Here is a 14,720-nt window from a genome sequence, read left to right as displayed (position 1 = left end):
CTCTTAGACCAATGAATTTTTCCCTTTGGTAAAGCAGAAGTGTCTCCACCCGTGAATTTTTATATGAACTACCACATCAATGCTGTCTCAACGCAAAGCTGTATAGCGGAAGGGCCCCTTAGCTTTATCCACTGCTAAATTATTAGATGGGATTTGTAAACTAATATCCAAAAGAGAATGAATGCATGTACTTGTGCACCTCACCTGTGCCCCAGCAATCCCACAACCACATGCCTCATGTCTCGACCTAATTGTCACATGGAATGGGGAATTGGAGATAGACCCACACACATATATACAAATTTCACCAATACCTCCAGCTGACTTGGCTGTGGACATCTCAACTTAAACCTATTATTGCCATCTTTTATTGTCCCCACTTATTTCTGTTCAAGCATATTTTGTGATATGACTTGATTACTAAACTATGATTTGAGCACTTCTATCTACTGTAGCATGACTATTGAACATGGTAAATCTCATAAGGATTCCATCATAATCAATAACCAGATTGTATTTGCTCTCCATGCAATGGTCTCACTAAATAATTCTCAACAGATCCTAACACAATATGTATGGAACAAACATCAAACGGATGAGGCGTAGTCCCATAAAAGAAATACACGAGAATGCATAATTTAAGAAACTGATTTCAGAATACCAAACAAAATATTACAAGCAATGGTTTATGCCTTAAACCAATATTACACAGCATCATTCTTTTTTTCTTCCGCAATAGGTTACAAACATAGGAATAGATTAGATGATGAAACACCTTTTGTTAGTTACTTTCAGGACAACTTGTTTCAGTTTTCTTTACTCACAGAAGTATTGCGACAATACCAGGAACTTTTAGCAAATTATCCTTTGAAAATTTGTAAAATGTAATCTGAACAACATCAAAGCGCCTCTGGTATTGTCTTACCTAGGCATTTTCATACTAAGTAAAAGTCCAAAGGCTCGCAGTATAGACTGACCTACCAAAATAGATTACCGGTCCATCTCTACAGTATGTTATTCCTGTGATCAATGATATCACCTCCTTTGCTCATAACAGACCAAGATTTTTCAACTGCTGAACATGCTCGGGTGGGAGAGGTGGAGGAGACCAATCAGATCCCGTCATCTCACCATCAACATCCTCCACGACATATTCCTAATACAGCAGAAACAAATAAAAACCATCAAATCAAGTAAAAATTGCTTACATGTCAATGAGTTGATGTGTGATGCACCACCCAGCAACAAAGGTTTTGATGAGAATAACAAAGTGAAACATGTGCCAAATTGGAAACTTTCAACTCCCAAAAATAGACCAACTTATTCAATAAAATAAAGTCAAATTTGCCAACACCAGGGTTCAGAAAGATCCTTTGACTAATGAGATTTCAAGACAACAGATTAGCCACTCACTTTTGTTAGCATCCTTTTTGCAAGTATGTGATAATGCCGTTGCCAAATTCGTTGTCCAACCATAGTAGCTACTAAAACACTATAGAATATACCAATCACTGTAAAAAGTCCCAGCACAATCAAAGCCATTATAAATAATAACGGTAACCCTGCTTCACCAGCACCTCCCAAGCAACCACATTCACCAGCTGCACTTGCACAGCTTTCAAAGCAAGTGGTACAGTCGGTCCACATACAAAGAGTTCCAGGTAAATGGCAGTCTGCACACATTCTGCAAAATTAAGAAAGCCAAATGGATAACCAAAATTATCACTAAGCTTACTTACTGAAATCAAATAACTGTGGCTTAGTAATGTAAAAGATGAAGAGACATGTTCATTCAATATCCAGGCATACCTTTTGCAATTCATTTTAATATTTGCCTAATAATGCAGAACAAGATGGCACAAAGGCAGATTAAGTAGAATGTCATCATATACAAAAGGAAGAGGTGAAAGAAGACTGGCCCAATGTAAGGAAGAACCGGTTGCTTAAAGCAAGAAATAAGAATATGAAAGTCTTAATTTTTGAAGGCAGGTTTTAAAATGACTAGAAAGGCCATCCGGCCTTTTCTCTGCTTAAACAGGATACAAAATTGACAAGCAAAAAATAAGAAAAACCCCAATTCAATAGATGGAAGTTCTAGAAAGTACAAGATAAGAATGATAGTCAACATGCTAGTCATATTTACAAAGAAAACACATAATATGCAAGAGGCAAACACGTAATATGCAAAAGGTTCTTTTAATTTCAAACTCAGAAAAGGAGGGAAAGGTTAAATGAAGTTATTTTATGGCAGTAAAAGATGATATAAGTTTCATAGTAAGAACAATTCAAATAATGGTTTTAAGATTCCTCAATCCTAAATTATCCCTTGTCCAATTCCTCATTCCTTCCATCAAGCATGCAGAGAGAACAAGGAACTAATTCTCTCACAAAATATGCATGATAAACATAGTTTATAAATGGAGGGGGTGGGGTTTCATTGCTCCAAATATCAACAAGCCATATCAGCTCCTGTAAGAGCTAAGAATCAAAACACTAGTAAGTACTACAAAATGTGCATCAACTTCCGAAATAAGAAATAGTAGACTTGTACCCAGGCTGACAGCAACAAAGACATAATTCTCGGCAAGGCTGAGCCAGATCACTGCGAACTCTTCGATCATAACAAGTAATGAAGCACCCAGATAGCCCCAGCAAAGCAAAAAACAAAAGTGCTCCTGTAGCAACACATACATGAAGATGACATCCACAAATTCTGGTAACCAATTATAAAAATACCTGAATAGTCAAAATTAAGGAACAGGTAACACTGATTTATCTTCATATACATTATAAATTTCAGTGAGAAGTTTCGGAATTAGCAAGAACAGCTTAACATCACAAGTATCCCCCGGAAATAATAAACTTCTGCAGTCTAAATCAAGGTGAGATAAAATGGAGTCCAGAGAATGTCAAGTTACAATAAAGTTTCAGGTAGGCTGAGACCTGAGAGGTAAATTCCATAAAAGATAAAGCTAAAGCTAAGCCAGGGATACTCTATACTTGAGTATTCTGCAGTAGATAAATTAATATGTCCATAAAATTAGGATAGCTGAAAAAAATATATTCTAATGTTGATTTTTGGAAACACAAGAAAGAATAAAATAGGAAACAAGATCATTTACAGAAGGCAGAAGTGTGACAAATTAAAGTATGAAAGGTTGCATTACTACAGTGCAAGTTGAGTGACAGTTTATCAAAAATAATTTAGTCATATCTGACATAAATGGATCATGGATGCACCAATGGGATGAGTTGCTGGCACATGACTGAGAACAGACCTGGCTCCAGTCTGTGTTGCACCAAAACTGGACTTAAAATGACCCGGTCAAACTGGTACATATATACACATATATAGATATATATAAGCTAAAGCTACAGCTAAGCCAGATACTCTATAATTGAGTATTCTGCAGCAGATAAAATAATATGTTCATAAAATTAGTAGAGCTGAAAAAAAATTTCTAATGTCCGATTTTTGCAAACACAATAAAGTCTAAAATAGGAAACAAGAGCATTTACAGAAAGGCAGAAGTGAGACTAATTTAAGGTATGAAAGGTTGCACTACTAAAGTGCAAGTTGAGTTACAGTTTATCAGAAATAATTTAGTCATATCTGACATAGATAGATGCACCAACAGGACAAGTTGGACTCCAGTGGCACATGACTGAGAAACCAGGCCTGGCTGCAGTCTGGGCTGGACCAAAACTGGAGTGAAAATGAGCTGGTCAAACCGGAATTGGTCCACAGTTCATGGCTCTAATTATACATAATTCAAGATCAATGTTGAACTGGACTCAAATTGGATATGTCATTGTATTTTCTTTCCACCCATAAAATGTAAAACTATGTCCCAAAATTCCTTATTCTCACACATAAATCTCTTCATTCTCAAGCTTCCTTTCATAACCTCCCTCAATTTCGCTCTTTACATCTTAATTCTCTTTTTCTTTCCCAAGTTGAATACCCTTTACCTTCTGATTACCACAGATTTGCAACATCTTAGGCTTTTCAGCATTTTCCAACATCTTAGGCTTTTCAGCATTTTCCATGAAGCTATAGGCTGCCACTTTTGTTTAGAATGAATAATTCAAGTTCATGTTTGTTGTCAATTTCTGAGGTTATCAGCATTTTCCATGAAGGTTTAAGCTGCCACTTTTGTTTTGGATGAATAATTCAAGTTCATGTTTCTTGTCAATTTCTGCAGTTATAAGGTATGATTACAATATCCTCTCTCTCTCTCTCATTCATTTGGACTAAATTGTCAGATATTAAGTCTCTCTCTCTCTCACACACACATTCATTTTGACTACTTTTAAATATTAAGTTCCATTAAGTTAAAGAAAAAAACTCAAGTAGAAATTGCTGTTTAAATTTCAACCTTATCTTTAGATGCATCTGTACTTCTCATCTCTATCACATGGCCAAAACAACTGATGAAACAACAACTATTACAGTTTGGTTGTAATTCGTTTACCAACCAACTGAACCCACTGATTCCTCACCCCTAGTCATATAAAGTGTTAAAATTTGGACTAGCTTGTGTCTAGTTTTTAGGTGGAGAAGGAAAGGGGAGATAGGGAACCAACAGTGGAAAAGGGAGATAGGGAGCCAACAGTGGAAAGATATATATACATATATACACACACACACACACAGAGAGAGAGAGAGAGAGAGAAAGCAAGTTGAATTAGGAATTCAACTTAAATCTTTTTGAATATCAAGAATCAGCAAGAACCCAGAGGAATAGTAGGGAGAAATCAACACAAAGAAAAAGCAGAGGAGAGACCCAAATTAATTCTAGAGAGGAAATGTTATTAAGGTTTATCAACGCATAGATGCACTTGCAATACGGTCCATCCAATCCACTCTGTATATTGACAATGAAACTAGCCCTAGCTAACTAAGTAATATTTTACTGCATTTGATAAATGGACTTTTATATTCACTTATTTTAATTGCATCAAAGTCCTACCACCAAAGATGGAATTAAGCTATTGCTACAAATCCTTATGTGCTTTTAACTCCTTGCAGCTATTAAAATTGTAAGCTTGTAAAGCATGGAAATTATTAGAATCTACTAACTCTGCAGTGGCAACCACTGACATCCTTATAACTATCACTATAAAGAATGAAATAAATATCTTCTTGATTACAGCTCATTACTCTTGATAATCTTTCCTTGGTGATGGTCTATCAGCATAGAAACACTAGGTCCTTGAAACATGGAGACCGAACCAAATTCAATCACCTTCAAAAAATTTCCAACATCTTATCTGTGTTACCATCAAACCTTTACACATATCTTGGACACCAAAATTTTAGTTTCTTTCTTGGTGTCAAAGTTAAAATGATAGAAAAGAAAAAAGAAAATAGTAAGAGAAAATTTATGTGGTTCGGCTAAAAGAGCTATGTCCATGGACACAAAATCTAAACAGGCTAGATCTTTATTTAATTGTATTCTATGTCTTATAATACATGAGCTTCTGTCTTTATAATAGAAACCCAAGATACTTATGGTATACGATATCATAAATTAAGGAATTCTCTAACTAAATAGGAATATATTAACATAAACTACCCTATCAATTTAGGAACACAAATCCTACACTTAAAAGGAATAACTTTCTACAACACTCCTTTAAGTTGGGGAATAGGATTTCTTCAATTCCAATATTTCCCTTTGATGCAATTCTATGTGGAAGCCGAAAGCTCCTCACAACCCAATACAAGAACTTGATACCCAACTTGTTATAAAACATCCATTCCATTAGAACACTGCAATAAGTCCAGCAACACTCAATTCCTCACAGTTTCATCTAACTCCACAATTCATATTCAGACCACAAAATGTTGCACCTTTATGTGGGTATGACAATTATTTTCGGAGGTAATGTGTAAAGGTGTAATTAATTGATGTGAAACACTAATGCAGTTTTCTACAACAATAAGAAATAAGATCATCAAAAGAGCCAGTGCCAAAACCAGAAGTATGATGGACCAGCACTATGATAAATATTAGTTCAGGTTCTTAAGATTTACCGCATATGTAATAGAAACTAAGCTCATTATCCAAGCCCCATGCATGTCGAAGCCAAGAATGCTGATAACTATCGATTAAATACACCAAATATGCAAGTGAAGCAATGACCTGCACACAATGAACATAAAGAAAAAAATAATTTTTTGAAAAGAAAAAAAGGGAAGGAAATGACAGATGGTGGAAAGGAAACAATATAAACTAAAATGGAAAAAGTAAAATTATGGAACTGATACTTACAAGCTGAACAGCCAGAAATATAAAAGCTATGTCTCTAGTCACAAAGAACCTAAATTTCAGAGTTCTCCATTTCCTATCGGCAGCAACATGAACTCTCAAATGGTAAGGGGCCTTGCAGGTTGTGCAATGAGCAAATGCAAACCCCTCCTACAAAAATAAAAGAGAAACAATTGCCAAAAATAAGAAAACAATTAAGGTCAGGACATAACTAAATAGCTCCAGCAGCAAGGTAAGTGTGCATGCATGTCAAAAGGTCCAACATAGGCCTAAAAGTAAATGCAACACTAAAGTACACAGACACATTTGAATGCAATTGCCTCTTTTCACAAAAACGTTCTGCTTCATTATCACCACGGAAGATGGCACTAAATAGACAATGTTTGGACAATTTTACAACATAGACCTAAAAGTAAATGCTCAAGAACATCTTTAACTTTGACCAAAACCATGTGACTGATCACTGGCTTCTCAAGGGGGCTTCAGTTGGATCACAACACAAGTAGATTCACTTCACAAAAAGCAGCTGCATGGAATGCAAGCAACAGTGGATCATCTGTAACATGGTACACCTATCACTAAGCTCACACAAGAACTCATAAATACTGATTTAGCAATCAAGATAAAGAAAACAAAGATGGAATTCATACCCTCACAGCTCGCCAATGGTCCAAACATTCCCGATGCACATACTTCGACGTTCCTTTGCATTTGCACGGGGCTATAAAATCCCTACCTAAGTGGACAAAGGTATGAAATAAATGAGGATCAGCCAAAATTTCTAACATAAAACAAAAGCTATGAGAAGTGTTGGTAATCTGTAGGCAAAAATTCTTACGCATAGGTATTGGGACACATGAATGTCCATAACAAAATCCTTGGCTGTCAGTCCCAAGTTAGAAAAGATTATCTCATTCTTTTACATTTCAACAGGACTCAAATTCGTGCTTGTGCCCAAAAATGAAACATAATAACCAAAAGAAAAATCACAAAGAAAATAGCAAAAGCTTCAGAGTCAAGCGACATCATTCCTCTTAATTTACAACTGTTGCAGCCGCCAGTAAATTAGATAATAGTTATAATACTAATAATTATAATAAAAAAGAAAAAGACAACTGATTTCCTAAAAGAAAAAAGAAGCAGCACAAAACCTCCATCGATGAGAAGTTAAAAAAGAACCAATGTAACAAACAAATAATGAAAAACATGCTACATTTTCAAGAATCCAGGGAAAAACACAGAGAAGATACATCCAAACGTAGGCATACAAATTCAAACAAGTTATACAGTTATATTTTGTCAGATTTTCCAAAAACACACATCAAACAGGAAAGAAAGAGTAACTTGAGACAAATGACAAGAAAGCTTTAGAAATCTTGAAACCTAAGCAATGAAAATAAGAGGGGGAAGAAATATTACCGTCAGTTTCAAGGCAAATTCGACACTGAATTTGGTCGCCGGGGCCGGCCTCAAGATCGATCTCGGTGGGCTCGGTGATCGGAGAGGGAGGGATGAGAGAAGAAGAATCAGAAACATCGGCCATTGGAAATAGAGGGAGAGGATGAAATTAAAATAATTAAGAAATTAGATTGAGAAATTGAGAATTTTCATTAATGGAGGTTAAGTTAAAACCCCCGAATTTTAAGTCTCTCTTCGAGGAGAAACCAATTACCTCCCACTGTGTTTCAGTTTCAGTTTCAGTTTCAGCAGTGGAAATGGAAGGAAAGCGTCAGGCGTGTCAGAAATACAAAGAAAAGCGAAAAATGTCCAGTTGCTATGGCTGTGGTAGAATAATATCCACGTCTTTTTATCTATTTACTGTTTTATCCCATCTCATCTACTTTCTTTTCTTTTTATTTTTTTTCAGTGAAGGGAGAATTAATTAATATCTGATTCTTACAATTTTTTTTAAAAAATTATTAATTCACCCCTATATTAAAATAAAAATGTATCATGCCTTATAAAATAAAATGATTTAATTTTTTATAATAAAATTATTTAAGTTTTTTATAAAAAAATTATTAATTAATTTATGTCTATATATTTTTAATTACAATTAACAAATTATAAGTATAATTAAAATTATAAAAAATACAAAATATAAATATTTAAGATTGATAATAGTTTTTTTTTTTGCTTTAAAGAGGTTGTTTCAGAAGATAATTTAATTAAATGGTGTTTTAAATAGAAAGGATGAATTTTTTAAAAATATAGGTATTTTACAATAATTTTTTTTTTTTATGATTGATAGAAGGATAAATTATACTGTAATTTTTAAATTTTAATATAATTAATAAATCTGATGACCGCTGGATTTCTTCATCCCGGATCAGGAGCTTGACCACAGCCAAAGGCCTATAACGTAGAGGCCCACGCACCTGATATGCACAACAAGCCTGGCTCATTCAACCTTCAAGGCCGGGCTCAACCAAGTTTCTTCACTAAGATCGGCCCAGTCTGCGACCTGCAGGCCCTCTCCTCTCAGGCTCAGCGTCCGGCTCGACTCTCGGCCCAGCCCAGTATCTAGAGCCATACTCAGACAGCCTAGCAGATCCGCTCGAGCGTACGCACGGGGAGAATCAGAGGCCGTTACGCATGGAGCAGGCGGCTGATACCCTCGTACGCCCGAATCTGTATGTCAGAGACGCGTGTCCCAATTATGGAGAGGCCTTTACACGTCACCAGCAAGCATAGCGAAATGGATAAAAGGGGAGTCCCCTCCCCAGAAAGTTCAAGTTTATTTTTCAATACCAAAACCCTTGTAAAACCCTATTCTATTGGATCTCAGATCATCAATTGGCGCCGTCTGTGGGAAACGAAGGAGATCTTTTCATCACCGGAGTTTTCACTTTCAAAACCCACTGAGATCCACGATGGCAAACCACCAAGAAAGTAACCTTAACATTCCAAATGACCTGAGCTCTGCCCAAGATGGGCAGCAGTTCTCCTTTTCTAGCCCTACAACGTTGAATAACCAAACGCCTATCCCTCTTAACCCCTCGCCAAGCTTGGCAGGGAATACTCCCACCGTGACTCTGTCTAACCAGGACATTCAAACCATGGCTCTCCAGCTACAGACTACTGCTCATTGGTTAGGGCAGATAATGCAACAGAGGGGCCTTAGCACCCCAGTAAATGCACTCCCAGTAGTGGAGGAACCCAGAACCAATGAACCCCGACCTACCTCTAACCGCCTCCAAACTAACAGCCACGATGCCGGGGAAGAGGAAGAACCGAAGGCCCGAATCCATGGGAGAAGGGCAAGAGAGTTGATAGAAAATGAGGAGGCGGACAACTATTCTGCCGGAACAACCAGGGAAATGGGAACTGAAACAGAGGAGGAGGAATATAGCTGGGGCAAAGGATCCAGCCCGGAAGATGAGAAAATGAACCAAAAGCTGAAAAGGTTGAAAGAGCAGCTCTTAGCCGAGCTAGGTAAGAAAGATCAGAGCCAAACCTCCTTGCCCACTTCTTCTCCTTTCTCAAAGATAGTGCAGCAGGAGACCGTTCCCAAGAAGTTTATGATGCCGCCGATGGCGGCCTATAATGGAGCTGGTAACCCGAGAGAGCATGTCATGAACTATAAGACCTTCATGGAGTTGCAAACCCTGTCAGATGCCTTAATGTGTAAGGTGTTCCCAACAACACTCTCGGGACCAGCGCGGGCGTGGTTCAACAGCCTGGAGGCCGGAAGCATTAAAAGTTTTGGAGATCTTGCCACCCGCTTCATCAGCCGGTTCATAGCCGGGGTGCCAGCAGATAGGAAGACGAGCTATCTAGAAACAGTGAAACAGAAAGAAGGTGAATCACTCAGAGAGTATGTCGCCCGCTTCAATACGGAGGCCCTGCAGATTCCCGAGCTAGATGAAGGAAGGGCGGTGGAGGCCATGCAAAAGGGAACAACCTCTGCCGAGTTCTTTGGTTCTTTGAGCAGGAAACCTCCGACCTCACTGGCTGAGTTGATGAAGAGGGCAGAGAAGTATATAAGGCAGGATGACGCCTTAGTGACGAGTAGATTTGCTAAAGGGATGGCAGGAAAAGAGAAAGCCCCGGAGGAGAGGAGGCCGGAGAGACACGAGAAGAAACATGGAAAGAGGCCTGAGCCGTACAAACAGGCCTGGGAGAGAAGGGATCAAAGGCCTCCTCCTCCTCCTCAGGCTCTTGAACCAAGAGTGCTCCCTCCTTGGGTTCCCGAGAAACCAACCCCCCTCAACGCTTCCAGAGCTGAAGTGCTCATGGCAGTCCAGGATAAGGAGTTCCTCCAGTGGCCCAAACCCATGAAGTCGGAAGCAGATCAAAGAAATCCTGACAAGTATTGTTAGTACCACCGGAGCCACGGGCACGATACGAATAATTGTTTTCAGTTAATCGCGGAGATTGAGAGGCTGATAAAAAGGGGGCACCTCAAAAATTTTGTGAAGAAACCAGAGGGACAGAGGCCTCAGCCTGGTTCGACAACTCAGACGCCTAGGAGAATAGGAGCTGGACCAGTGAATGATGGGTCCAGTGGGACCATCCACATGATTGTTGGAGGAACGGGAGGACGGATGAGCCATCGAGGAAAGAAGAGAAATCGGGAAGGAGAGACCAGCAATAGTGAAGTCATGCAAATCGTTGACCACTCTCCCATGATCATCACTTTCTCCTCAAAAGATGCTCAGGGTATTCAGATGCCCCATGATGACGCGCTTGTCATTGAAGCCGTCATTCATAATTATCGGGTAAAGAAGGTCTTAGTGGATGATGGGAGTAAAGTCAACTTGCTGCCATACCGAGTGTTTCAGCAGATGGGAATTCCAGAGGAACAGCTGGTTCGGGACCAGTCACCAATCAAGGGGATCGGAGGAGCACCGGTACTTGTAGAAGGAAAGGTGAAGCTGGCTCTTACCTTGGGAGAAGCACCCAGAGCTCGCACCCATCATGAGGTGTTTTTGGTGGTCAAACTCCCACTGAGCTACAATGCGATTTTGGGGAGACCAACGTTGTTCGACTTTGAAGCTGTCACTAGCATCAGGTATTTGGCACTCAAGTTCCCAACGGAAGAAGGAGTGGGAATGGTCCGGGGCAGCCAGGAAGAAGCAAGGGCGGTATACTTGACCACAGTAACTGAGCCGAGCTCAACTGGAGAAGCACTCGACTCGGAAGTTCTGGAGGTCAGAGATGAAACAATAGAAGCTCGGACAGAGCCAGTTGGAGAGTTGGAAACCTTCCCCTTATCAGAAGCAGATGCAAACAAGGTCTTCAGTCTTAATGCCAGCCTCACCAAAGAACAAAAAGGTGAAGTCATGGCCCTGATCCGAAGTCACGCGCCGACCTTCGCATGGAAGCCTTCAGACATGCCGGGAATTGACCCCAAAGTGATGACACACCGATTGAATGTCCTCCCCGAGGCCAGACCAGTAAAGCAAAAGAAGAGAGTAGTGGGAAGAGAGAAGCAGCAGGCTACCCGGAAAGAAGTGCAGAAGCTAGAAGAGGCAGGCTTTATTAGGGAAGTCATGTACCCACAGTGGTTGGCAAATCCTGTGTTAGTCAAAAAAGCCAATGGCAAATACAGGATGTGTATAGATTTTACCGACCTAAATAAGGCCTGCCCTAAAGATTGTTACCCCCTACCTGATATTAATAAAATGGTCGACTCAACGGCCGATTTTGATTATATGTCTTCTTTGGATGCTATGTCGGGTTATCATCAAATCCCAATGGAAAGGTCGGATGAGGAAAAGACCTCATTTATAACTGAAGATGGAACTTATTGTTATAGGGCTATGCCCTTTGGATTGAGAAATGCCAGGGCAACGTATCAGAGGTTGATGAATAAAATCTTCAAAAACCAGATCGGCAGAAATCTGGAATTGTATGTGGACGATATGGTGGTCAAAAGTTCCACTTTCCAACAACACATAGCAGATTTGAGGGAGATATTTGGGGTGTTAGATCAATACAGAATGAAGTTGAACCCAGCAAAATGTGCCTTCTTCATTAGGGGAGGAAAATTTTTGGGGTACATGGTGAGTGGTAAAGGCATTGAGCCTAATCCGGAGAAAGTGGAAGCCATACTGAATATGCCAGAACCGACCTGTGTAAGAGATATTCAGAGACTAACCGGGAGAGTAGTAGCGCTTAACCGATTCATGTCGAGGTCGGCAGAAAAGTGCTTGCCATTCTTCAAAAAGTTGAGAAAAGTACCGAATTTCGAATGGACAGAAGATTGCCAAAAGGCCTTCATAGAGCTTAAGAAGTATCTTAGCTCGCCTCACGTGCTCAGCAGTCCCATAAAAGGAGAAGAACTTCTGATATATCTGGCGGCCTCGGAACAAGCAGTCAGCGCAGTGCTAGTAAGGGTGGAAGAAGAAGAGCAGAAACCTGTTTTCTACATTAGCAAGGTACTCAGAGACACTGAGGTCAGATATTCGAACATTGAAAAATTGGCTTACGCCTTATTGCTAGCAGTCCGGAAATTCAGAGTTTATCTAGAAGGCCACCAAGGAGTCGTGATGACAGACCAACCCTTAAAGAAGATTCTACATAGGCCGGAAACTTTAGGGCGGATGTTGGCATGGTCTGTAGAAATTAGCCCTTACTGTCTAGAGTACCGACCTCGAACAGCCATAAAATCCCAAGCTCTGGCTGACTTCATAGCGGAATGCGCATTCAATGAGGCGAAAGGAGGATCATCCTCAGAGATATCAAGAAAGGGGGAAGAGAGAGTGTAATACCCGGCTAGAATCCGGCACCGGAATTTCTATTGTCTGGTGGAATCCGGGGTGTTGGGATTCTATATAAGGGTAGGAGTTATGGTTTCTAAGTGTTATGTTGTGTTTTATAGTTTTTCAGGTCAATAGTTTTGAGTGTTGAAGAGAAAATAGTTCATTGCGACTTCAGCCAAGTTCGGCCGCCGAAGATAAGTTCGGCCGCCGAAAGTGCTCAATGTTTGGCTTCCGAAGTTCAGGTTCGGCCCCCGAATGTTGCATGGTTTTGCATGCGATTCGGCAGCCGAAGCTGTGTTGGTCAGCCAGCTTTTGAGCCATCCTTAGTCAGCATTGTGGACAGGTGTTATGTCCAACTTGTTGCCAGAAGTTGGCCACGTCTCCTTTGGTTTATTTGCTGAGTTTGAGCAGCTCATGCAGAGTTGTTTGATCATTCACAAGGGTTTGAAGGTTGTGAAGCAAAAAGTGAGTTTGAGAGAGAGTTTGAGAGTGTGAGAAGAGGTGATCCGTTTTCCCTTGTTCAGAGTGTGTAGCTTCTTACTACAGGAGGTACGTGATGCTCTTGAATATGTTTTGATGTGTTCTGACGGTTTAGTGGGATTTGTGGAAGGAGATGCATGTTTAGGTTTTTAATGGGAGTTTAGATGATTTATGCATGTATACATGATTATGTGTTATGTTTGTTTTGTTGTTTGGGGTTATTAGATAGTTTTGGACCCCTGTGATCATATACGTAAGTATATGTGTGTTGAGGAGTTGGAGTATATATGGTTTGAGTGGTTGAAGGGAAGGAGAAGATGGTTTGCCGTTGAAGCTGAGTTCTGGATGAACTCAGGTTCGGCAGCCGAAGGTTCATTCGGCCGCCGAACCTCCTGCATGGTGGCTTAGTTGCCACAGTTTGCCGCCGAGTGTTTTTGCATGTTCGGCTCTGTTTGGGGGATTCGACCGCCGAAGGTGCCGCCGAAGGTGCTTGAGTTTCGTCTCTGGAGAGGACATTCGGCCGCCGAACCTGCCGCCGAAAGTGTCCTGTCCAGCTTTCTTTTGCATGCTTTGCATGGCTAGTTAAGTGAGTTTCAGGGGATTCTTGGGGAATTTAATAGAGGTATTGATAAGTTAGTTTGGTCCCTCATTTGAGTCTATCTGTATAGGTACAGACCAGAGGAACCAGAGAGAGCAGCAGTGAGTACTGCTCCAGAGGTTCAGAGCCTGCAGAGTCAGTCAGTCCAGATAGCCAGAGGTGAGTGGAACTAAACTTATGACTTTTAATTGAACCACAAACTGCTTTTAGCATATCTCATGCATCATGTTTATGCCATAGGTTGATTGCATTAGTATACACGAATATGTTGCATTGCATCATTATTTGGTGATGTGAGTAAATGCTGAATGATCCAATAGTCTCAGACAGGAAGTCCAGGAGCCTTTGACTACGCCCTGGCAGGTATAGTGAAGTCCAGGAGCCTTTGACTACGCCCTGGCAGGTATAGTGAAGTCCAGGAGCCTTTGACTATGCCCTGGCAGGTATAGTAAAGTCCAGGAGCCTTTGACTACGCCCTGGCAATGGTAAGTACAGAGGTGTTATATACACATATACATATATGACAGGAAGACCAGGTGCTCGATTCTACGCCCTAGCACAGAGTTACTGGGACTATGTGGTGACAGGTTTACTCTTGATGTGGCTTGTCTGTGATATGGTGCATTCCATGAGATCATATTTTACTGAGATGTTTTACTG

The 14,720-nt window shown here is 40.2% G+C and overlaps 1 protein-coding gene across 1 annotated transcript; it reads right to left on the bottom strand.

Annotated features, from left to right (window-relative positions):
- Positions 1–630: 630 nt before the first annotated feature.
- On the bottom strand, positions 631–8,044 carry LOC110630210. Its single transcript, XM_021777577.2, has 7 exons — positions 7,695–8,044; positions 6,926–7,011; positions 6,279–6,425; positions 6,041–6,149; positions 2,552–2,675; positions 1,414–1,684; positions 631–1,156 (listed from the first exon to the last, which is right to left on the bottom strand). Exons 1-7 carry the CDS (start codon positions 7,816–7,818, stop codon positions 1,049–1,051), a joined length of 969 nt encoding a protein of 322 aa, XP_021633269.1. The 5' UTR covers positions 7,819–8,044; the 3' UTR covers positions 631–1,048.
- Positions 8,045–14,720: the final 6,676 nt, after the last annotated feature.

This window comes from Manihot esculenta, chromosome 13 (genome assembly GCF_001659605.2).
Source record: "Manihot esculenta cultivar AM560-2 chromosome 13, M.esculenta_v8, whole genome shotgun sequence".
Lineage (NCBI taxonomy): Eukaryota > Viridiplantae > Streptophyta > Magnoliopsida > Malpighiales > Euphorbiaceae > Manihot > Manihot esculenta.
This window is presented reverse-complemented; position numbering and strand designations above follow the sequence as displayed.

Bases quoted from the DNA above. Each gene is read 5' to 3' on its own strand.
- LOC110630210 (XM_021777577.2), bottom strand. From the start codon at position 7,818: ATGGCCGATGTTTCTGATTCTTCTTCTCTCATCCCTCCCTCTCCGATC. The intron at 6,426-6,925 runs GTATGAATTCCA...TTATTTTTGTAG, and splicing joins ACCATTGGCGAGCTGTGAGG to GAGGGGTTTGCATTTGCTCA. The intron at 1,685-2,551 runs GTACAAGTCTAC...TTAATTTTGCAG, and splicing joins CTTTGTTGCTGTCAGCCTGG to AATGTGTGCAGACTGCCATT.